Source organism: Saimiri boliviensis, chromosome 4 (assembly GCF_048565385.1).
Source record: "Saimiri boliviensis isolate mSaiBol1 chromosome 4, mSaiBol1.pri, whole genome shotgun sequence".
Lineage (NCBI taxonomy): Eukaryota > Metazoa > Chordata > Mammalia > Primates > Cebidae > Saimiri > Saimiri boliviensis.
In genome coordinates, this window is record NC_133452.1 from 141,730,512 (window position 1) to 141,754,932 (window position 24,421).

Genomic DNA, 24,421 nt, shown 5'->3' on the forward strand with positions numbered 1-24,421 from the left:
TAACTCAAGCTCCTCAGTAAGTCACAAACGGGTTAGGAAGATGACTGCGGCTGAGTGATGCCCTTTTAGTGGAGGCATGCCTGTTTATCAGGCTGTAAGCATGGCGACCCTCAATGGGGTGTAGCACCCATGAACCACCACCCAGGGACAGAGACGTGCCAGGAGGGGGCCAGCCTCACTTTCCGAACTGAAACCAAAGCGGCTGAGCGCAGGTCAGTCACACCGTTGGGAAGGATGAAAGGCCCACAGACCCCACGAGGCCAGGGCTGCGCTCCTGTGCTTTCTGGGCCTAGTTCCTGGCACGCAGTGGGCTCTCCATCATGTTTCTTAAATGAGTCCATGACTCACTTGCTGGGCTTTCTCTCTTTGGGTTCATGACATCAACTTCCCAGGTCAGTAAAAAAAAAAAAGGCTCTTTCTACTTTTTAAAACATTTTGAAATAGCTGAGCCGCGAAGTCTCTCAGCAGAGCTGGCAGCACAGTGTCCGGTGGAAGTGGGGACGAGGGATCTGCTGAAGTCCCCCTTTGCAGGTCACTGACGTGTTTCCTGGGCCCAGAGTAGCTCCCTGTCCCCACTTCCTCCTGCTGCTTCCTGGACAGGACCCCAGGAGCAGGCTCTCTCCTGACTCTCGGGAGCCTCAGGGTTGGGCGCAACCAACACCTGAGCTGTGAACCACGAAGCCAGCAACGGAGCTGATGCCGGTTAATCCCACACCAGCCTGGAGCCAGGGACTCATCTTTGAGTCCCGAGAAGCCGGCATCCCCTGGGTGTCTCCCATTACGTACCTTATCACTGTGGGGGTGATCTCCGCACAGAAGAACACGCTGAGGCTCCCCACCGCATGGGAGGCAAACATGCCCACGATGGAAAACGCGATGGAGAATTTGTCCTTGACGCTGTCACTCATCCCTGGCAGATCAGAAGAAGGGGATGGTGAGGGAAGAGAGGAAGCCAGGCCAGGGCAGGAGGGAGGTCCGGGGCTGCACGGCATGGCTCCTCCCCTCTGCCCAGCGTGCGGCAAGGATGGGTGTGGACTTCCCTCTGGGGACCAAGCAGCACCTCCAGGACTAGAAGCCCAGAGCCCCTGAAGTGGGTTCTGGGTGCTCCTGTGAATCTCTGTGCGTCAGGCATGCTGGAGCTCATGACGGCCTCTACTGGAATTCCTCAGCCCGGAGCTATGCCTGGTGGGAGGGCAGGCTGGTATGTCCTGGTGCCATACCAGTGTCCCTCTGCCCTGGCCTATGTTTGCTCCAGAAAGGGCCCTGCTCTCCACAGAGCCCCCTCTGCCTCAGGTCTGATGTCCCAACGTGTGGGACAGGGTAGCTGAGTTAGTGTTGATTTAAGGACACAAACATTCAAGCCACAGAATTGATCGACCCAGAGGGAAAGTGTTCAACCCATCGAAGCCCTCGGAAATGGCGCCAGAGACTGACCTCGCACCAGGGCAGTGTCTGGCACTGTGCATGGGCATGCTGTCAGGCCACACAGCTGGGGCTCAGCTCAGCTCCCACAGGGCTGCAGAGACGGCAAGCGCTCCCCAGGGACACGGCGAGGGCTGGGGCAGGCTAGGCGGGCGCAGCAGCAGCTTCGAGGTGCAGGCCAGTACTCTGCTGTCCCCATGGCGGGAGGGCAGCAAGCTTACATGAGTCAAAGAGAGGCCTCGGCTTCCCCTGGCAGCACAGACAGCCGGGCCCCAGCACTCCCGGGCGCTCTCACCCCACCCAGATGCTGTCCACAAGACAAAGCATGTTGGCACCAGGCCAGGGCCTGTGCCGAGCCTGGTGTCAGGGGAAGGGGTGGGGCATGCGTGCCAAGCAGCGCAGAAACGGAAGCACCGGTCGCTCTTTCTAGAGGCAAGAGGGAGAATACAAATGTATCCGTATAGTGTCCAACCTACGGCCAACTTCAGCTGCAGTTCTTGGAGGGCAAGGGGGAGAAAGAGAGGAAATGGAAACCACAGGTCCGTGAGTCTTCCAGAAAACGCCCGTTTGGATACAATGCAAGATGAGGACGTACAGCCCACGCGCTTGGGACTCACCTGAGTCTGGGTGCTGGCTGTACTTTCCAATCACTGGGCCCGCCGACAGGATCGCAGCCACACGCACAAGGGCAAAGCAAGCGGGAAGAGAGGAGACAGCACATTAGGGGTGGAGTTAGCCCAACGTGTTCCCTCGGGACTTGCTTCCAGCAAACTCCCATCCATGTCTGGGATGGCGCTGGCTGCTAGGGCAGTGGAAGTCATGCTGCACTAAACACAGATCTTTTTGTTAGGAAGACCGGGGTTAGAACCTGTTGGTCTCAGAGCCTGGGGAGAAAATGGAACTGTCACAGTGAGACCACAGCAGGTGCAAAGGGTGAGCTTCCTCACATATAGAGCCACCCATGGGTCACTGTGGCCTAACTGAAACAACGTCAGGTGCTGTGGGAGTCCCTGCTGACCCAGCTCTGCCCCTCATGGCTGGCTGCGTGGTGTTCGCTTGGGGTTTCTGTGCATTCCCGTGCAGGGACAAAGGGGCACTGCAACACCAGGGGCCTGAGGCCCCTGCCACTTCTGTCCCACCCATGTGAGTGGGGCAGAGGCTCCCCGGAAAGCAGCTGGGGAACAGGGATGAAGGGAGACAGTCACCACGTCTGCATTCCATTAGCTAAGCCTAACAGCAGTCTCCCAGCAAAGGACAGACTGCACAGGAGATGTCCAAGTTAGAGAGCTGCTCCTGAGATTGAAACAAGCCATCTCCAATCCAGGCCATACCACAAGGCCGCTCTGATCGGGGTGCCGTGGATGGCCCTGGTGTCTAGTTCTGAGAGCCTGGGTACATTTTCCTTATAAAGGCAGGGGAGCCCTGTGGGGGTTGATGTTCCTGCAGGGTCCCGAGCCTGTCCCAGGAGGACCCTGCCAGGGCAGAAGAGGCTCAGAGGTCCTGCCTGCTCATGTTGCACCCTGGGCTGGCCATGGAGGTGCTGTGGGGTTTGTCCACATGCAGGAGTGGGTATTTGTTGGTGAGGAGCTACACAGAGCTTGCGGGAGGGGCCTGATGGATTCTCTAGCTTTGCCTTAGATTATTTCTAACATTTACTGAGAAATTCTTTGGTCCAAAGAGAAACTGATGAACCCGGGAACTTCTGCTGAAAAGCAGGGCCCCCGAGCGAGGGTGACAAAACAGATGTATTTCCCCCTTAATGTCACGAAAAAGAAACAATTCTTTGTTCTTCGTTGTCATGTGGTGAGTCACACAGAAGCAGTGTACCCTTTAGCAAAGTCCCGGCCACCAGGACTTGGAAGGAATCATGGTGCAGCCCGGGCCAGGCAGGGGAGGAGGACAGCCCAGTGCCCTCTGAGGCGGGCTCCACAGACGCTCCCATCGAAGCTCTGCCCTCTCCGAAGCAGCTCCTTCCATCGACAGATTTTAAAGTGGCCACTGGCATCCGACCCTTTCGAACACCCCTGGGGGTTAGGCAGCTGCCCTCCCCGCACCGGCCCGCCTCCCCGGTCCACTCACAGTTGAGGAGCCCGAGCTGCAGAAGCGAGGCCAGGGCGGTGAGGATCATGAAGAGCAGCAGCCCTCCCCGGCGCCCGAGGAACCGGACCACCAGGCACATGGCCAGGCAGGACACCAGCGCGATGCTGGCCGTGGTGTAGTAGTCGGCGTAGAAGTTCTCCAGCAGCGGCACCTTCACCTCGTGGCCCATCATGCTCCTGGCGAAGCAGTGGTGGATCCCGTACCCCGTCAGCCTGCGGAGATAGTGAGAGCAGCGGTGGGTGGGCTGCGCCATGCCAGGGGCTGCACGTGGGGTCGGGTGACTGGGAGATGGAGAAGCAACTCAGTGTGTCATAGAAAAGCCCATTACGACCGAACCACGAGATTACAGAGCAGATGCAAAAGAGGAGACGTCAGAGAAAGATGGAGTGCCTCCCCTGGTGGAGGTCCACGCTCAGGCTCCTTGCCATGGCTTTAGTAGACAGGTGTAGGCACAACAGTGGTGAGTTTTTTTTTTTTTTTTGAGACGGAGTTTCGCTCTTGTTACCCAGGCTGGAGTGCAATGGCGCGATCTCGGCTCACCACAACCTCCGCCTCCTGGGTTCAGTCAATTCTCCCGCCTCAGCCTCCTGAGTAGCTGGGATTACAGGCACGCGCCACCATGCCCAGCTAATGTTTTGTATTTTTAGTAGACATGTGGTTTCACCATGTTGACCAGGATGGTCTCTATCTCCTGACCTCGTGATCCACCTGCCTTGGCCTCCCAAAGTACTGGGATTACAGGTGTGAGCCACCGCGCCCGGCCCGAGTTCTTTTGTTAAAACAACATGTGCTTTCATGGGAGTCCTCCAAGACAAAGCGCTTTCTCGTTACTGACTCATTTAATTCCAGGGTCACACAGCAGACCCTGTACACCCACTGCACAGCGGTAGGTAGGGCAGAGTGGCTCCGGTGAGGCTCGCGGCTGGTAAGAGGCAACTCAGAGACAGCCTCTCTGGGTCTGTGCTTCTTTGGGCACTTAGAGTTCTGGAAAGGTGGAGATCTACCTCTACCAGCCTCACCTCCACCCACACAGCCTGGAGGAGCCAGGCAGAAGCTACACAGATGGAAGGCACATATATGGTCCTCAGGAAACTCTGTCTTGATTCATTTTTTGGGACAGAGCCTGGTTCTGTTACCCAAGCTGGAGTGCAGTGGTGTGATCTTGGCTCACTGCAACCTCCCCTTCCCTGGTTCAACTGATCCTCCTGCTTCAGCCTCCCAAGTAGCTGGGATTACAGGCACCTGCCACCATGCCCAGCTAATTTTTGTATTTTTTGGTAGAGATTTTTTGGGGTTTCATCATGTTGGCCAGGCTGGTCTTGAACTCCTGACCTCATCGAGCGATCCACCTGCATTGGGCTCCCAAAGTGCTGGGATTACAGGTATGAGCCACAATGCCGGGCCTCTATTTTGATTCTTAATTTATCCCTGTTTCCTACAGACTGCCCTGGGTGAGGCTTCTTTACTGCCCCACACAAGTGTATCAACCTGCTGGGAAATGTGTCCGTCCTGGCCTTCTGAGCTCCAGGACAAGGCTCTACTGTTGCTTTGGTGGTAGAGCCTCTTCTACCCTTCCCAAATCAATTTCAACCCAGAACCCCAATATGGAGAACTGATGAAATGAGCTACTTTGACAGAAAAAGCTGTGGGGATATTTGTCCCTGAGCCCTCACCCAGGGCTTCTGTCTTTACCTGGTGGCAGCCCTGAGACCTTTCACAAATGAGTGTAACACCCCAGATGACCTCTAACCCAAATGAGTCAAATCCTTCTCCTACCCAACCTTGGTGACCTCTGACCCTGAACAAGGGACCACATTGCCCAGTCAAGGCCACTGAGCTGTCAGTCAGGACAGGAATGACCTTCTAGGTACACACCAAACCCAGGGACTGGGCTGCCAAGAATCTGTGTGAGTGATGCCCCAGCCCCTGCAGGACCCAGCAGGTGAGTTGACGTCCTCTGTGACTCAAGAGTCCACACACAGGACCATGATATTCTTCCACAGGTTCCATGTCCCCACCCACCTGCCTCCACCTGTGGCTGCCCTGGGGCCTCTGGCCAGGCTGGCTGCAGGTCCAGGAAGGGCAGGGCCAGCCACAGGCAGGGGGCATGGACATCTTGCAGCCAAGGCCTCACGGGTCTCAAATCCCCTGTCCTGAGACAGGGCCAAGAAGCTCCAGCCTTGTAGCATCCCCCGCTGTGCCCCTGAGGAGGTGCATTCATGTGCATTCCGGTTCCCTGGGCCTCATGGGCATGTGGTGGAGAGGCCCTGCTCACAGGATTTACATGCCGGGGCTGGGGGTGCCGGCTGCTCGAGGCTTCCGGGAGGGGGAGGTCAATACCTTCTAGCCCGCCCATATCACTCTTTACACACACCCTTAGGATTCCAGGTTCAGCAGGGTGGGGAGCAGGGCCCCGGCCTTCACCGATGCCCACCTTCTTCCCCAGCCCCCTCCCACCCAGCTGGCATTTGTCCTCTGTGACTCACGAGTTCACACACAGGACCACGATGTTCTTCCACAGGTTCCGTGTCCCCACCACCTTCACGATGCAGACCTTCTTGGGCCTCCGGGAAAGCTCCTTCTCCAGCTCTGCAAAGAAACAGACCCTGTGATCGCTGGGCAGGCACCCACAGAGGACTGGGGCAGCAGCTGCAGTCACAGTCCTGGCTCCCCAGTTCAGGCACCACAGAAGGGAGAGAAAGCCTTTTTCTTTTCTTTTAAGCCAGCAGATAGGGTCTAGGTTTCCAGGATAGGAAGGCTGGAAACCTAGACCCCGCCTCCAGCTCTGCAGTTCAGGTTTCCCTAGGGTGCCTGAGAGGGCGCCAGGTGCACCATCAGCACGTTTCCACTGCAAAGCCTTTTTTTGGAACCGGGCAGAGTACACACAAACACACAGCGTAGACTCGGTTCACTTTTGTCTGAGTACGGAGCTCAGGGATGATATTCTAGGGAACTGAGGCACTCTTTCGGCCCTGGGCAAATCTAAATGAGCAGTTCTTTTCCGTACAGTCTGCATCCACCGGTGTCACTCCCTGCTCCGAGACTGGGAAGGCCACACCCAGATACGCTCCTAAGCCTCGTCCGGTGGAACTTACCACGGCTGTAGCTACTTCTGCAGAAACTGCCCTTAGGGCATATAAATCTTTGAAAGACAAAACCTAAGTGAATCCATCTGCGTGTATGTGTATACATGCATACATGTACGCATTCATACGCATATGTATCCGTGTGCGAGTTTTAGTTAACAGAAATCCTCGGGAGCTGGACAATTTTGGTTCCAAGGGATGTGACTAACTATAAAGTCATGAGACTGAGTTTCTTGTGCAGCTCCTGCAGCTCTGAAAGCCCCTCTGAAGGGAGTCCCCCAGCACTGTGGTAATTCACCAGGCCAACGGGTCTGTGGAGGTGCTGGGGTCGATTTGGCAATTTACAGGGAAGATTCAGAATGGGGGTGCCCTGGCCTCCAGGAGCGGTCTGCCTGTGCATCAGGGAGCAGGAATGCCACTCAGCCTTCTGTCACCTCTTTGCCCTCCTAGCCTGCTATGTCTTCATAGAATAATCCCTTTCTGGGGAGCTTAAATAAAAAAAAAGGAGACTTCCCAAATCAGAGGGGAGCTAGGACTCGTCAAGACTGTCAAGATGATGAGAAACAAGACCGAGCAGCTGTCAGACCAGGGGACTAAGGAGGGAGGAGGACGAGATGCAGTCCTGGGTGGCATCCCAGGGGGGAGGAGTCATCACGGAAAAACGGGAGCCACTAAATAAAGGCTGGGGTTTGGTGAGTAGTAGTATTCCAATGTCGCTTTCTTAGTTTTGACAATAGTATCATGACAATATCAGATATTTGTAGTTGGGGAAGCAAGTGAGGGATACATGGAGATTCTGTAGTATCTCAGAAGCCTTCCTGCACATCTAAAATTATCCCCGAATAATACGTTTATAAAATTTAAAAAAGTGGTGGGGGAGGGGAGGCCTCTGTCTATCGAGGAAGGCTTCAGTGCTGGGAGGAGTGTTGTTGCCTCTGGAGGGACCCTCCTGCTCCCTTGGGGGCTGCCTCTCCAGGACCCTGGTCTTGTGCTTCTAAGGGCCACTCTGAACCTGGATGAGCCAAGTTCAGTCCTCCTCTTCCACCTCCTTCCTGCCATCCAGTGGCTGGAGGGTTACAAAGCTCCTTCCTTACAGTTTGAAGAAAACACGTGTTGCTTAACTGTAGGGATTTAGGAACCTTTTATTCAAACACGTTGTTTTTGAACTCAGTGTCACCAGCCAGGGCACAGGAGAGAGGAGAAACCTTTTTCTTGTCTAAGGGATATCATGCCTCCTGAGTTTGCAGAACTTTCTTCCTTCCCATACAAGATTGAAGTCTGTGTGCAAGCCAACAGGGCTGGCATTTCAGCTGCCGGCCCATGGATCCTCTCAGCTCCTAAGGTCTCCTGACCATTATTTTTTGTCAGCAAAAATGGACTCCTTTGACTACAGGAACAGTTTTTCTATGTAAAGAGCTTGAAAATATCATGGTTAACAGAAAACCTTGGATCCAATGATCTGACTATCTTTGCTATTATGAAACTCAGCAGAAACCAACTGTAACAGCTACATTTTTCTCACCATGGAAGACTTAAGAGAAGAAAATTTAAATGTTCATTAGCATATTCATATAAGTTTACAGTTTAAAAAAAAATCCCAAAATGAACTCCTAACATGTTATTGTTTATGAGGCATGATGTTAAAGAAGCAAATACAGGCCAGGCGTGGTGGTCACACCTGTAATCCCAGCACTTTGGGGGCCGAGGCAGGCAGATCACGAAGTCAGGAGTTTGAGACCAGCCTGACTAACATGGTGAAACCTTGTCTCTACTAAAAATACAAAAATTACCCAAGTATGATGGCGTGCACCTATAATCCCAGCTACTCAGTCAGCTGAGGCAGGAGAATCACTTGAACCTGGGAGGTGGAGGTTGCAGTGAGCCGAGATCATGCCACTGCACTCTATCCTGGGCGACAGAGCAAGACTCCATCTCAACAACAACAAAAAAGAAGCAAATACAATTGCATTATGACCTGAGCTTTTAAAATAAAATTAAACCTAGAACCCAGTATAAAAAATTGACTGTAGTCTGCAGAGGTAACTGCATTCTTCTAAGTGGAATTAGATTAACCTTTCCAGGGCTATTGACATGTTGTCAGGGTGTCTGTTACTCACATCACCAGACTTGTTACTCACAACAACAACATGAAACTTCCACAGCATTAAGTCTGTTCTTCTGGGCCCAAATCCACAAGCTCTGTGTTATAGAACATTTCGATGGCTCTAACACCCTGAGTGGTGGCTGAATCCAAGAGGCCTTTTTGTCTGGCCAAGTATCAGATGGACATCTAGAGACTTCTCTAAACACCTCTTGCACGGAAATGAACTAGCGATAGGGAGCCGAGCCAGGTTGTGTGACACTGGCTTCCAGGACATGCTGCTGTGAGCACCTGGCTCCCATGGTCCCCTTGAGACGAAGGAGGAGGATGACACATCAGCCTGTTTGACTAGAACCATCAGAAAATTTCCAACCAAAAACCATGACAAGCCTACTGAATTGGTGAGCCAGGTACTTCCAACTCCACCCTGCAGCCCCTGTGCCTCCACATTTTCACAAGGTCGGGGCAAAGGTCTGGGTGCTGTGAGAGGCCTGATGAGCCCGGGCAGAAGCTCAGCTTCTGCACTTCTGGCTGGCTCCTTGGAAGAGCTACACTGTCCTTGCTCTGAGCCCAGCTGCTCATCTGTGAAGGAGGATAAAGCACTTGAGGGCCAGATGGGAGAACTCGGCGTGGCCTCCGGGAGCACTCAGGGAGCACGTGTCCTCCCACCAGCACTCAGCGAAGCCAACATCTCCCAGTTTCTCTTCACCAACAGAGCAAGGGAAAGGACGCCCTGCTGACCCTGCTGATCCGCTGGAAGGAGGGCGCGACCTCTCCACATCTGGCCATCCAGTGTGAGAGTTAACAGGCTTCCCAAGGACAGCAGAGGAGGAGGAGGCAGTGGCTGCTCACCTAAGACCGGGTTCGGGAAGAGCAGGGAAAACACACACAGAGAACTGGAATTCACTTGTGTGGGGGTGTGAGATAAACTGGCTTTACTGTCATCCTAGTGGACGATGCCAGCGCATTAGGAGTGACATTGGAAAAATATCAGTTATAGAGCTAGAAAGCAAGAAAATATAAAAGGAGGGGGACAAGGAGCAGGAGGAGGAGAAAAAAAGAAGAGGAAGGGGAAGAAGGGAAGTTGCCACTTCTGCCACAAGAGTCATTAAAAATGCACACTGGCGCACGTCTGTAATCCCAGCACTTTGGGAGGCCAGGGTGGGTGGATCACCAGGACAAGAGATTGAGGCTATCCTGGCCAACATGGTGAAACCCTGTCTCTACTAAAAATACAAAATTAGCTGGGTGTGGTGGCACGTGGTTTTAGTCCCAGCTAGGCTGAGGCAAAAGAATCGCTTGAACCTGACAGGCAGAGGTTGTGGTAAGCAGAGATTGCGCCACTGCACCCCACCCTGGCAACAGAGGGAGACTACATCTCAGAAACAAACAAACAAAGAAACAAACAAAAACAAACAAACAAAACTGTACACTAAATGCTCCAAGGAGGCAGCCCTGAGCCTCACGCCTGTGTTGGGAAGTAGAAAAAGCACCTGCTGCCTCTTCCACCAGCCCCTCTCCCCTCCGGGACAGATTTAGAATGGGTCCACTCAGCCACTGGAAGAAATGTGCTTTGAAAGCAAGTATAGATAAGCATCTATAGGAATCTTATCATGAAGTCACTTTAGACAGCACAGTCTTCAACGTCTAGCCAAGTTTTCAACAACTGACCTGGCACTGTGACCTCTCTCATCTCTGTCTTTGTCTGCCCAGGCACGGGCTCCACCTCACCCGAGCCCAGTGAGTGAGCCACAGCGGTCGCCTGTGGAGTGGTGGGGAGCCAGGCCCCCATGCAGCCTGCCTCAGGGCAGATGTCACTTTTATCACTTACTGGTGGTATGACATGCACAAGGCATCTAGCGTGGAACGTGGAGGTGGCCTGACACATCCATCCTCTTGTCATCCCAGGATCTGAACACATTGTTAAGACAGAGTGAGGCAGGTCAGGACAAAACCCAAGTTCTGTCATTGCTAAGGGCAGAGGGGAGCCCCACGCCGGGTGAAGATGAGGATGCTCAGATCACAGACTCACCCGTGCGTCCTGGCCATGCTAGGCAGATTGGCTTCTCTGGCATAAGGTCTGGGGCTACCGGGAGAGGACTGATGCTGAGGATGGAGGATGCCTGCACCCTGCACGTTCCTTCTCATAAGGAGAGAAGACAGGAGTGCATTTGCTCTCCCTCCCCTGGGGCTGGCCTGATGCTAGAGGGATCATGGAGTTCCTGTTCTCCAGCACTCAGCCTCTTTGTGCCCGTTCTGCTCCTGTCAAGTAGGGAGAACAGCTCCTTTCCCTCCTGAAGCTCAGATGCAGATGAGATGTGTGTGGAGGATTCCTCGCCAACCCCCGCACCTGGCAGAGTCGCTGTCCAGTGACTTTTTGCTTATCTTACTATCAGCTGAGCATTCTGCATCAGAAAATCTGAAACCTGAAATGTTCCAAAACTGAGCATTGTTTGAGCATGCACATGATTCTCAAAGGAAATGCTCTTTGGAACATTTGGATTTAGGATTTTGGGATTTGGAAAGCTCAACTAGTAAGTCTAATACAAATATCCCCAAATCCCAAAACATCCAATCCCCAAAACACTTCTGGTCCCAAGCATTCTGGATGAGGGATGCTCAGCCTGCAAGACGGAAGGCAGAGCCTTGTGTGTGGCACTGATCCTGGGTCTCGTTTTTGCATTAGGCTGCTGGCCATGTGGCCACACTGGAAACCAGTGGGTCTTCTGCTCCTGCTATAAATGCTCGAAGCCTCAGGATTAGAAGATGGGAATACTGTCAGCACTTGGGCACGTGATGTGATATGAAGGCTGCAGGACTGACACTGAGAGAATGATACCCAGGAACACACCCTCATATCTGAACTAACTCAGCAGCCAGGCCACTGAGAACATCCGATTTGCTAGAAGATAAACCAAGGATAGCTTTACAAGAGAAAAGGAAATAAGAAATCTGGGAACATCAGGTTTCCCCCTGGCATAAATCCAAGGTTAGGGTGTACTGACAAGGCAAGGAGCAGCCCTGCTGGACCCCCACACATACCTCCAGCCAGGCCCGAGACGTTCATCTACCCAGAAGCGATGCCAACCTGCAATGCTAACCCTTCCTTCCTACAGGAGCCCTGGGTTTGTGTAGTCCATAAATATTCACGGCACGCCTGCTATGCGTCAGGCTTTCAGCTGGGCTGCTGCTGGGGGCACAGAAGTGTCTGGCTCTAAAGACAGAGGCCCTGCCTTGTCTGGCCTTGCAGCTCGGCAGGGGTGACAGGCACTAGTAAAGAACCCTGCAATTATTCATCATAGCTGGGATGAGGGGAAGCAGGAAGAAGGGCTGAAGCTATAACCGTGAATAACTGGAGGGCTGACTTGGTCTCTGAGGAGCTGGCCAAGGCAAGAGTGGGAGCTGGGAGGACAGGGAGTGAGCACGGGGAGGGCCCTGTGCAGAAGAAGACAGTGCATCCTGGGAGCCGAATGAAGGCCAGCGTGTGGGGCGCAGGGAGGCAGAGATCAGAGAGGGCCTCTGAGGTGGCCTGGGGGACCTGGGGTCTGCCTGAAAGGCACTGGGAAGCACTGGAGAGGCTTGAAGCTGGTGGTGATGTGATCAGATCATGTGTCACCTGCTGGCAGGGAGGATGGAACAAAGCCCGGAGCCCAGCCAGCCAGCCAGAGTGCGAGAGGGTGACAGACATGAGGCTCGGAGCAGGTGTGGGCTGCGGGATTAGACAGGGCCATGGGAGGAAGATTCCATGTAGAAAACCCAGTCTGGGCGGAGGAAGCTGGAAGTGGCAGATGTCGCCTCTGAAGGCACGTTGCCTTCTCCTGGCACTCAGCAGCCCTGCCACCATGCTGCCGCCAACACACCTGACAGCCGGGGGTGGCAGAGAGCAGAGGCCATTGTGAAGGGCTGCTGGGCAGAGCAAGTGCCTGAGGACCGCTCCCCATGGAGGTGAAGGTGAAGCCTCTCTCCTCTTTGTTAAATCCCATGTCACCAACTCCCTCTCACCCAGCCTCCTGCCTGGGACACTGGAACGGAAATAAGCACAGCAAAACTCATAAGCAAAGACATAAATTTTTAAAAAGGATTTAATACCACTTTCCAAATATAGGAGGGAAATGAAGCAGTGTAATTAGGATGGAGAAAATAAGCTACTCCCAGACAATATTTTAACATGAAAGAAATGGAGTGTGATGACTTAATTAGGGAAATACCACAAACAAATTGTACTGTAAGCCTAAGAGCATTAACCTGCTGATGAGTGAGGTCTGGGGAAGTCTGTGGAAGCCATCTGGACCATCCAAAACGAGCAAGCACGGCCCCGCCGGAGAAACCTCGACTGAGTACTCATGCTCCGTTCAGGGAAGTTTGCACCTACCCGGAGCTCTCCCTCATGTTAGAGCAGCATGGCAAAGCCACCCCTGCTGGACTCTGGGGATCAAGTCCTAGCTCAACTGCTTAGCCGCTGTGTGATCTCTGGAAGCTACTTAGCCTCTCTGTGCTCCTGTTTCCTCATCAGCAAATGGGGCTAATTACAGTGCCTCTCTCATAGGCTGTCATGGAGAAATAATACTTGTAAAGCACTTAGGACTAAATATTAAATATGAGTTAACATTTGCAAATCCTTTAGAAAAGTAACTGTCATGTAAGTTACTTTTTCTTGTTTCTCATCACTGTCCCTGGATAAGAAGGGACCACGGATGCACACACCTGCACTCAGCACTCTTCACGTCAACCAGACCTGGCTCACGGCCTTCTCTGGTCCAGCTTCGAGCGGCCCTGGGTAGGCCCCACCCCGCCTAGCATGTGGTCCAGCCTGGCTCTCCTGACTCTGAGGTCACCGCACAAGTTGGGGCAGAGGATGACATCCTGGCTGAGCTACGGTAGCACCAAGGAGCTTCTAGTGACATAGTGTCCCCGATCTTCTGAATTGGGAGTCTAACGAGAGGCCCGTCCAGGTACCAAGGGCCTCTCTGATTCAGGGTCCCCGTGCATTCCTTCCCATCGTAAATGGATACCTGCAGGGCACATTCTCCCACCTCACTCAGCCCTCTGCTCACCTGTGCCCTGGGAGCGAGGCTTCCGAAGCCACTCTGTCTGCAGTCACTCCCCACTACCTTCCATCCCTCAGCACTCCTGACGTATGCAAGCCTAACTTCCCTGTCTGTGCGCCCCACCTGCCTGCAAGCTCTGTGAGAGCAAGGCTTTGCCCATGTCTTCTCTGCTCTAGAACAGCGCCTGAAACACAGCAGGTATTTAGTAAACACCTGTTGGTTTAATGAATGAATGAATCATCATCACAAGCATTTCTGGTCATGGGGGAAAATGAGCATATTCTCTATTGGACAATGGCCTGGAGGTTATTTTCCCAGGGAATTTTATAACAACAATCTACCCCAGGTCTTCGGTTAGGGCAGTGAGTCAGAGCTTGGGATGAGCCCCCCCAGGGATTTTCAAAAGGAGCTCTGTATACCACTTGCATCAAAATCTCTTCTAGTGCTTATTCGAAACGCCAAGTTCTCAGGGCTTATCCCAAATCTACTAGGTCAGAATCTCTGGGTGCCATGGGAGGCCCAGGAATCTGGATTTTAACAACCTCCTGGTGAAACGTGTGCATGTCCAGGTTGTGAACCCCCACCTAGCTGTGCTAACACTCCCAACACACACGAATTCTATGGTTCTGAACAACTATCGAAAAACACTTCACCTTCCCTGTCTTCAGCTGTCCAACAAATAGGTCATGGCCAGGTAAAGACAATGGTGGCTCTCTGAAGAGCATGCTTAGGAAAGGTGAGGTCATGAGGGCCATCTATGCCCTGAGCCTCTGGCAGTGTTTAAACCTGGCAGGTAGGCGGGCTATGGGCTAGATAGCCAGATCTTCCCTTGAGCAGTGTATGTTGGGCTCGTGGCACACTTCCAGATTTAGGCAGGAGGTGAGGAGAGCCTGGACTTGATCATGAAAGAAACCAATGCCTAGAACGTAAAGAAAACATCGAGCTGCCCTTGTGCAGGCCAAAAGGTCACAGGAGAACTGCACAGCTGGTTAAAACAGCTGTTGGTGCCACAAAACCAGCCCAGGTGTCAGGGACCTGCCCCACGGAGCCTCTCCGAGCCTTGGCCAGCCCGTGGTGTGCTCACCTGGCATCACGCCCTTGATGTCGCTCTCAGGGCTCACGCAGTTCTTCTGTGTGAAGTGAAGGATCAGCCTCTTGGCAGACTCAAACTGCTGGGTAGCCATTAGCCACCGGAGGGACTCGGGGAATATCCTTTAAAGACACAAAGGGAATGGGTGAATGTCTTCCAGTTCTGCACGGCACTGGGAAGTGTGGCTTAGGTGTGGCCCGGGAGCTTCCCAGGCAGGTCGCGGTCAGTCTCCAGACAGGCATCAGCCCAGTCAGGGGAGATAAAACTGTGGGCACTGAAACATTCCCAATTTTCTTTTCCAAAGTGTAAAAATTGAGACCTTAAAAATGCTTAACCAAAGTTAAAAACCACACGTTCTCACCCACGTACGGAAGCTAAAAAAAAGTGATTTCATAGAAGTAAAAAGTAGAACAGGGGACACTAGAGGCTGGAAGGGTGGGGGAAAGCTGGGGATAGGGAGAGGTTGGTGGAAGGATACAAAATTATAGCTAGGTAGGAGGAACAAGTTCAAGTGTTCCATGCCACTGTAGGATGACCATGGCTACTAACAATGTAGAGTTTTACATCACTAGGAGGAGGAAGTTAAACGTTCCCAACACAGAAAGGTGATATTTGAGATGATGTGCATGCTAATTACCCTGACCTGATTATTTTACCTTGCATGTGTGCACCATCACTGTGTACCCTATAAATATGTAGAATTACTATGTGTCAATTAAAAAATAAAAAATAATTTAAAAATATAACAGAGTAGCAGATAAGAGCAACATTCTACCAGCTCTGTCAAGAAATCGGTCTATACTTTTCAAAGTAACCATAGATTTCTTTTTTTTTTTTTTGAGACAGAGTCTCACTCTGTCGCGAGGCTGGAGTGCAGTGGCGCGATCTTGGCTCACTGCAACCTCCGCCTTCTGGGTTAAAGTGATTCTTGTGCCTCAGCCTCCCAAGTAGCTAGGACTACAGGCCCACACCATTACACCCCGCTAATTTTCCTGTTTTTAGTAGAGATGGGGTTTCACCCCATTGGCCAGGACAGTCTTGATCTCCTCACCTCGTGATCCACCCGCCTCGGCCTTCCAAAGTGCTGGGATTACAGGCGTGAGCCACTGTGCCCAGCTATAACCATGGATTTCTAAAGCATGGAAGGCTGGTGATTTTTTTTTTTTTGTATTTTGTCACAATAAATAGTAGTAGAATGATTTTACATTTAAAAAGTTATTTCCAAATGAAACCAACCTGCAGTTATTTTCAGTTTTGGAACACAAAAGCTTACTCTCTGGGGTTTTCCTTCAGAGCTATTTACATTTTGCTGCTAACTGCACATCACTTGTCCCTCAGGCAGTGCCACAACACAGTGGTTTTGAGTTTTACCAAAGCAACAGAATCTATTATTTTTTTAAAGACGGAATCTTGTGAGGAGCCCCAATACAAAAAAAAAAGCTAGTATTTTATTATCAAGTTTATAAATTTACACTTATGACAATACTTCCAAGTCACTCAAAGAGAACACCGTGACTGCCCAGAGCAGGAGTTCTATCTCTGCAAAAGTCCAAGTCATCAAAGCCTGAGAGTGGATGTATGGGAGTAGGTGTGGCTATGGGTTAATAATACTTTATTGCAAAGCAGGAAGCTGACTCCTGACTGTTTGGGAGAGAGAAAAAGTAGAAATCAAAGCTCAGGATGACAGTCCTAGCCTCTTGTAGTCCTCAGCATTCTAGGTATCACTCCACTTTATTTTAGTTAAATCCTATCAAGAAAGTCAGGACTGATGCTGTTAAGAAGTTATTATAACTACCTAACACCTGCTTTGCAAGCTCAGGAGAGTTTTTAAATGACTCTAGCCACTGGAAAAAGTATTAGTGGTGTTTCCCTCATGCCAGGCCAAATTCATTATGTTGGAAACTAAACCCCAGTGTGATAGTAGTAAGAGAAAGGGCCTTTAGGGATGATCAAGTCATGAGAACAGGAGGCTGAAGAGAGGTGCCTTGCCCCTTCCCGCATGTGAAGACACATAGAAGGCTCCCTCTATGAGCAACACACACTTGCCAGACACAGAATCTGCTGGTGCCTTAATCCTGGACATCTCAGCCTCCAGAACTGTGAGCAATACACTTCTGTTGTTTATAAAGCCTCCAGGCTAAGGTATTTTGTTGTAGCAGCAGGAAGAGACTGTGAGAAGTAGAAATTTTTTTTCAAAGTCACATCACTATTGATGTCTAATAACTACTGCCTCCTTCTTACCTATTTGAAAAAAGTCCAAATTTCTATTTGTTTGTAACTGTGCTTTACATAAAGAGCTGGTTCCCACTGACTTAGTGGTACCTTTGGGATGGTCTGATCTTACGCACTCTGGGAGACATGAGAAACTTCTTGAAGAGCTAAAAGCTGTCCTGCTGAGCAGGTATGTGTAATGCAGGAGGGCTTTGCTGCAGGGACAGGGGGTCCCCAGTCATCTCACATGGAAGTCCTAAATGCTAATGCAGGCATTGATTTTTTTTTTTAAATCATCAAAGTTACTGTTTGTCTTACTGGCCTCTAGCTGTAACAAATTAATTGTGAATAACATAATCCAAGCAAATAGAAACACTCAGATACATGACATTCATATTACATAGTATTCACATTTTGCTGCTTTTTTTTTTTTTTTTTGAGACGGAGTTTCGTTCTTGTTACCCAGGCTGGAATGCAATGGCGTGATCTCGGCTCACCGCAACCTCCGCCTCCTGGGTTCAGGCAATTCTCCTGTCTCAGCCTCCTGAGCAGCTGGGATTATAGGCAGGCGCCACCATGCCCAGCTAATTTTTTGTATTTTTAGTAGAGACGGGGTTTCACCATGTTGACCAGGATGGTCTCGATCTCTTGACCTTGTGATCCACCCGCTTCGGCCTCCCAAAGTGCTGGGATTACAGGCTTGAGCCACTGCGCTCGGCCCATTTTGCCGCATTTTTAAAATCAGATCTTTTCTTTATAATAAAATAACCGAACACAAATGCCAACCCCCTGTAGTTTAAGTTCTGATCTATAGTATTTCCATCTTTCTGATGCATTTGGGTTTAGTATCTTTTTCTGATTTCTCAGGACAGACATAGAGGTCATTATTATTAATTTTTCTCATGTATATTTAAGACTTTGAAATTTCATTTAAGTATTATCACTTGAGATGCATTTGTGATTTCCATAATTTTTGCTTATCTAAGAAACACTATATGAATACATAAATGTTAAGATGACAGTACAAGTGATTTTGCAGATGGACTCTACAGTTTTAAAATACGGCATACAACATGGAAATTTGTGTCCTTTCAAAATAATTAAAATTTACTTATATCAAATGCTTATGGAACTAACTCCATGGCAGGAAATGGATTCTGAAAATCAAGACCGTAAATGAAGAACGAGGCCCAGATGATACAGCAGAGGAGGAGCTGCAGCCATACCTTCCAACCCCTAGGGCCAGACCCCCAAGGGCCACTGCCCAGGGCTGAGGGCACAGGTGGAGTCAACAAGCGAGGAAGAGCCTCCATAAGAGGACGTAACTTTTTCACTGCCCCCAGCAATCTCAAGTCCTCTTCCTTGATATATCCTCAATTGTTACCTAAAGGGTGGGGAGAACTGTGGAGATGTGCTCACTATACACAGTTTTGAAGCTTGGATGGGAGGTGAGTGACAGCTCAGGGAAAATCCAAACTGAGGCCTATCTGAGTATAGACATTTGAGTGGTGTCATTTTGCCTTCAAGATAAAGCCCTTGTCAAATGAGTTAGGGAGAATTCCTTTTGTTTCATTTTTCTTTTCTTTTCTTTTTTTTTTTTTTTTTTTGAGACGGAGTTTCACTCTCGTTACCCAGGCTGGAGTGCAATGGCGCGATCTCGGCTCACCGCAACCTCCGCCTCCTGGGTTCAGGCAATTCTCCTGCCTCAGCCTCCTGAGTAGCTGGGATTACAGGCACGAGCCACCATGCCCAGCTAATTTTTTGTATTTGTAGTAGAGACGGGGTTTCACCATGTTGACCGGGATGGTCTCGATCTCTTGACCTCGTGATCCACCCGCCTTGGCCTCCCAAAGTGCTGGGATTACAGGCTTGAGCCACCGCGCCCGGCCTTGTTTCATTTTTCTTTTGGAATAGTTTGAAAAGAGCTGGTATTAAATTTTTAAAGGTTCATTAGAATTCAGCAGTGAAGCCCTCTGGTCCTGGATTTTTGTTTTTTGGAAGACTTTTTATTACTAATTCAATCTCATTACTGGTTATTGGTCTGTTTAGTCTTTCTATTTCTTCTTGGTTCAATCATGATAGGCTGTATGTGTCAGGAATTTATCCATTTCCTTTAGGTTTTTGAATTTATTGGCATATAGGTATTCATAGCAGTCTCTGATGATTCTTTGTATTTCTGTGGTATCTTTTGTGATGTCTTTTTTTTTTTTGCTGTTCTTTCTGATTTTATGTATTTGGGTCTTCTCTTTTTCTTTTTTATTCTTTTTTCAAATTTTTTTTTTTTTTTTTTTTTTTTTTTTTTTTTTTTTTTTTTAAAGACAGGGTTTCACCATGTTGGTCAGGCTGGTCTTGAACTCCCAACCTCAGGTGATCCGCCTGCCTTGGCCTCCAAAGTGCTTGGATTACAGGTGTGAGCCACCATGCCCAGCCGGGTCTTCTCTTTTTCTTAGTCTACCTAATGGTTTATGAATTTTTAAAATCTTTTCAAAAAGAGCAACTTTTTGTTTCATTGATCTTCTCTATGGTTTTGCTAGCCTCAAATTCATTTATGCCTGCTCTGATCTTTATCATTTCTTCCCTTCTACTACTTTTGAGATTAGCTTGTTCTTGCTTTTCTAGTACCTTGAAATACATCATTGGGTTGTTTATACGAAATGTCTCTAGTTTTTTAGTGTAGGCGTTTGTTGCTATAAACCTACCTGTTAATGCTGCTTTTGCTGCGTCTCATAGGTTTTAGTATATTGTGTTTCTATTTTCATTTGTATCAAGAAATGTTTTAGTTTTCTCCTTAAATTCTTCCTTCACTCATTGGTTGTTCGTCAGTATGTCGTTCAGTTTCCATGCATTTGTACAGTTTTGAATGTTCCTCTTGTTATCTTATTTCTAGTTTTATTCCATTATGGTCAGATAGGCTACTTGGTATGGTTTTGATTTTTAAAAATTTTTTGAGACTTGTTTTGTGTTGTAACATATACCTTAATCCTGGAGAAACTCAAACCTTCTGCAGAGCAAAGGAAACAATCAACAGACTGAAAAGACAACCTACAGAATGAGAGAAAATATGTGCAAACTATTCATCTGACAGGATTAATATCTAGAATATATAAGGAATTCAAAAACCTCAAAAGCAAAAAAAGATACAATCTGATTTTAAAAATGGACAAATAATCTGAATAGACATTTCTCAAAAAGCACAAATGGCTAACAAATATATATAAAAAATGCTCAACATCACTAATCATCAGGGGAATGCAAATCAAAACCACAATGAGGTACTGACTCACCCCAGTTAGGATGGCTATTATCAAAAAGACAAAAAAAAAATGCTGGCAAGGATGTGGAGAAAGAGAACTCTTATATGATGTTGCTAGGAATGTAAACTGATACAGTCACTATGGAGGACAGTAGAGAGGTTCCTCAAAAAACTACAAACAGAACTACCACATGACCCAGCAATTCCACTACTGGCATTCATCCAAAGGAAAGGAAATCAGTCAAAGACACATCTGTACCCTGAGTTAATTACAGCATTATCTGCAATAGTTAAGATGTGAAATCGACCTAGGTGTCCAACACAGACGACTGGGAAAAGGACATGTGGTATATATACACAATGGAATACTATTCAGCTGTAAAAAAGAATGGAATCCTGTCATTTGCGGCATCATGGATGGAACTGAAAGACATTATGTTAAGTGAAATAAACCAGGTACAGAAAGCTAAACACTACATGTTCTCACTCATGTGGAAGCTTAAACAAAGGGAATCTCATAGAAGTGAAAAGTAGAACAGAAGATATTAGAGGCTAGGAAGGGTAAGGAGAAGGGAGGAATATGGAGAGACTGGTTAAAGGATACAAAATTACAAGAGATAGGAGGGATATGTTCTAGTGTTCTATAGCACTGTAGGATAACTATAATAATATATCATATAGTTTCAAATATCTAATGTTCCCAACACAAAGACATGATAAACGTTGGAGAGGGTGGATATGCTGCATGCTGTGATGTGACCACAATACATTTAATGTAGCACAACTATGTATCCCATCAATATGAACAATTATGATGTGTCAATTTAACAGATGCCAGTACAAAGATAAAGGCCTGCATTGTGGATACCAGGCAGACACTGAAGTTACTGGAATGCCATCAGTCCAGGCATTGAGTCCCAGAGAGGATTCAATTCTGCTGTTCCCCTTTCTTATCTGGGCCCACTGAGCCCTAGCCCTTCAGGAGAAAAGTCTCTCCTTGTCCCAGACTTCAAAGCCACAGGCACAGATCGGAGCCTGGGGCAGGAGGGCGTGTGTGCAGCCCAGCGGTGCAAGGGCAGACAGGCCTTTGGGATTCTGCCTGCTCCTTAGTGACCACTCACTCGTCTCTGTCATCCGCAAATTGGATCTAAAGACAACACAGTTTGGATACCTAAAAACTGACAACAGCAAATCTATGGCTTTATGAAAAGTGAGGATGAGCAAGTCCCCTTCTAGAGAGACTCTGAGAATTGCAAAGCTCATGGAAAAGATTTCAAGGATAGTATTTTTCACAAAGGTAGGGTGTGACCTTGGGATTTAAGAAATGGCTCTGGGCCTCTTTGGGAGCCCAAGCTTTCAATGGGTCTCCAGATTGCTTTTTCTAATATGTATGGAACATTGTTATCTCAAATGGATGTGTAGTGACAAATCCATTGAGCGAGTTGTATGGAAGCCTGCATGGTGTGGGTTGCAGTGGGGGCATTCCTAGGCAGGTGGTCCATGGGCTGGTGAGGGGAGGCTCTGGGAAGTCCGGGCTCTGCTTGGGCTGTCCTGGAAGGTGAATGGCAGCAGGGCAGGCCCTGCATCCCCTCATACTGCTGGAGGTGTGTGGGGCAGGCCCCAGAGGTCAGGCATGGGGGTGTGGGACGGTGCACTTGTGTTCAGAGAGCAGCAAGCTGATAAACTCGAAAGCTGGGAACGAGGTGAGAAGAGGCGAGGAGAGGAGAGGGACTCAGGGCTCAGGGAGTGGAAGATCCTGAGCCTTATGGGCTCTGACGAGCAGCAGCCACGGGACTGGACTGGACTGAAGTAAAGACAGCGCTCTCCAGGAGATTTGGGCATGAGACGAGGGACAGGCTTCCCTTAACCACACTGCTGTCTCCATGGGCAGGCAGCACTGCCAATCACCTTCCCCATGACAGGATTTCCGACCAACAGGCATGGTTCTACCAGCTTCCCCCGTGTTTAATGCTTTCCAGTTCATTACGTGGTGGCACTACGATTACTCCTGTTTTACAGATGGCAAAATTCAGGCAAAGAGAGTTCTAGTATGTTGCCTAGGATTCCACAGCTCTTCAGTGGCAGAGCTGGGATCTGAACCTAGGCAGTCTGATGAGACAGTGCATACCCTTAACCTCTGTGGACACAGCACAGCAGCAAACCTATATTGCCTGGATGGCACTCCAGTGACTGAGGTCGGGAAGTACTGTTCCAGAGATGCCTCCTCCAGTGTTCCGGAATGCCACCCAAAGGGAGTGGGTAGGGAATACTTCAGTTTTATGATGCACTCCATGAATTTAAATTTGCTGCAAAATCATAAAGAACTCATTGGTCTGTTAGCCTCTGAGCAAGCCCAGGGATGGTTGTTTTAGTCTGGACAATGTGCAGTGTAGTTGTATTATGGGAACTTAATGAAATCTCTGCTGACAAGTCCATAATGTAATAATGCCATGCAAATTAAAAAGCCAGCCAAAGGCCCAGGACATGGGAGAAACAGAGCTGAGCCCCCAGAGAAATGGATCATTTTCAACAAAAAATCAGTAAGCATGGTGGGTAGCTGGAGCCATATCTGCCTGGTGCATCCTCACGTGTAGATGGCCAGAGAATGACCTTGAGGATGATTTCAGCAACCGTAAAATACAACCAGGCATGGAAATCACAGCAGCTTTCCTGGGAGAAAGCCTTGAGGTTGGCTCACAGAGTGGCTGTGGCCAGGACGGCAGTGCAGGAGCAGAGGTGCAAGCTGGAGGAGTCCCACTATCTTAGTCTGTTTGAGTTGCTATAAAGGAACATTGGAGACTCTGGAGAGTGTACCATTTAGAAAGAAAAGAGGACTAGCTGACCAAGATGGAGAAACCCCGTCTCTACTAAAAATACAAAAAATTAGCCAGGCGTGGTGGTGCATGACTGTAATCCTAGCTACTAGGGAGGCTGAGGCAGGAGAATGGCTTGAAGCCAGGAGGCAGAGGTTGCAAGTGAGCTGAGATTGTGCCACTGCACTCTAGTCTGGGCAACAAGAGCGAGACTCCATTTCAAAAAAAAAAAGAAAGAAAGAAAAGAAAAGAGGTTTATTTGGCTCACAGTTCTGCAGGCTGTAAAGGAAGTGTGGCGCCAATATCTGCTCTGCTTTTGGTGAGGCCTCAGGAAGCTTTTACTCATGGTGGAGGACAAGGGGAGCTGGCATGTCATGGGGTGAGAATGGGAGCAAGAGCGGGAGAGCTGCCAGGCTCCTTCAAACAACCAGTCCTTGAATGGCCTCTTAGAGAGAGCTTGCTCATTACCGCGGGGAGGGCAGCAAGTCATCACGGTGGGGGGAACCACCCCGTGACCCAAACACCTCCCACCAGGCCCCACATCCAACACTTGGGGGCACATTTCAACATGTGATTTGGAGGGGACTCATATACAAACTCTATCACAGATAAGGGAAAAAGAAGTTGGTTCATGCAGCAGAGGGCTTCCTTGAAGCCACAGGAGTAGAACAGAAGTTTCTAAAGCTGTAAGTATTTAATTATTTACTTTGTGGTGGTACTATCATTATCCCTACTTTACAGATGAGAAAACTCAGAATGTTCAAATACATCTCCCAGGATTACACAGTTATTCAACAGCAGAGCTGGGATTTAAACCGACAGCCTGACTGGAGAGACTGCCAGGCTGGGAAGACCTAAAGGAGCCCAGCCTTCACACCTAACAAGTGATCTCTCTAAGCTGGCTGGCTCACTGATTCCCCAGGGCTTGGGAAGGATGTGGGAAGAACGAAGTCTCCACTCACCCTCCAAGCCCTAAACCCCACGTAGGGAGCAAGAGGCAGAGAAGGACAGAGAGTCCTGCAGAGGTTACTCAGATACAGAGTGGATAGTATTTTTCTCTTTGCTTCTAAAGAGCCGTTCGGGACAAGGATGCTGTCTAGAGCAGAATGTTCAAGCTAAGGTCACCCAGGACCAGGAAGGAACAGCCAGAGATGCTGCTGGGCTGTGTGTGTCTGCGATCTCTCAGTGGCAGTGAGAGGCAGATAGCTGCCTTCCCACCAAGCAGGTGCCAGCATCCCCAGCGCGGGGTGGATACAGCAATGGAGGGTCACAAGGATTCCTCCTCTAGGGTGAGTAG

General features: G+C 49.5%; 1 protein-coding gene across 4 annotated transcripts in view; it reads right to left on the reverse strand.

Moving 5' to 3' along the window:
* SLC22A23 (solute carrier family 22 member 23) overlaps positions 1-24,421 on the reverse strand; it is a 192,890-nt gene that overhangs the window by 15,371 nt on the left and 153,098 nt on the right. The window contains exons 5-10 of one of the 4 annotated variants that reach the window (XM_010338125.3): positions 14,842-14,969; positions 6,009-6,111; positions 3,502-3,734; positions 2,040-2,072; positions 1,895-1,918; positions 787-910 (exon numbers count right to left, since the gene is read on the reverse strand). In XM_010338125.3, coding sequence (XP_010336427.2) covers positions 787-910; positions 1,895-1,918; positions 2,040-2,072; positions 3,502-3,734; positions 6,009-6,111; positions 14,842-14,969 — 645 coding nt within the window. Of the gene's footprint in view, positions 1-786; positions 911-1,894; positions 2,073-3,501; positions 3,735-6,008; positions 6,112-14,841; positions 14,970-24,421 lie in introns of those variants that run through there. The other 3 variants (XM_074398394.1, XM_039462679.2, XM_074398393.1) reach the window with 3 other exon arrangements.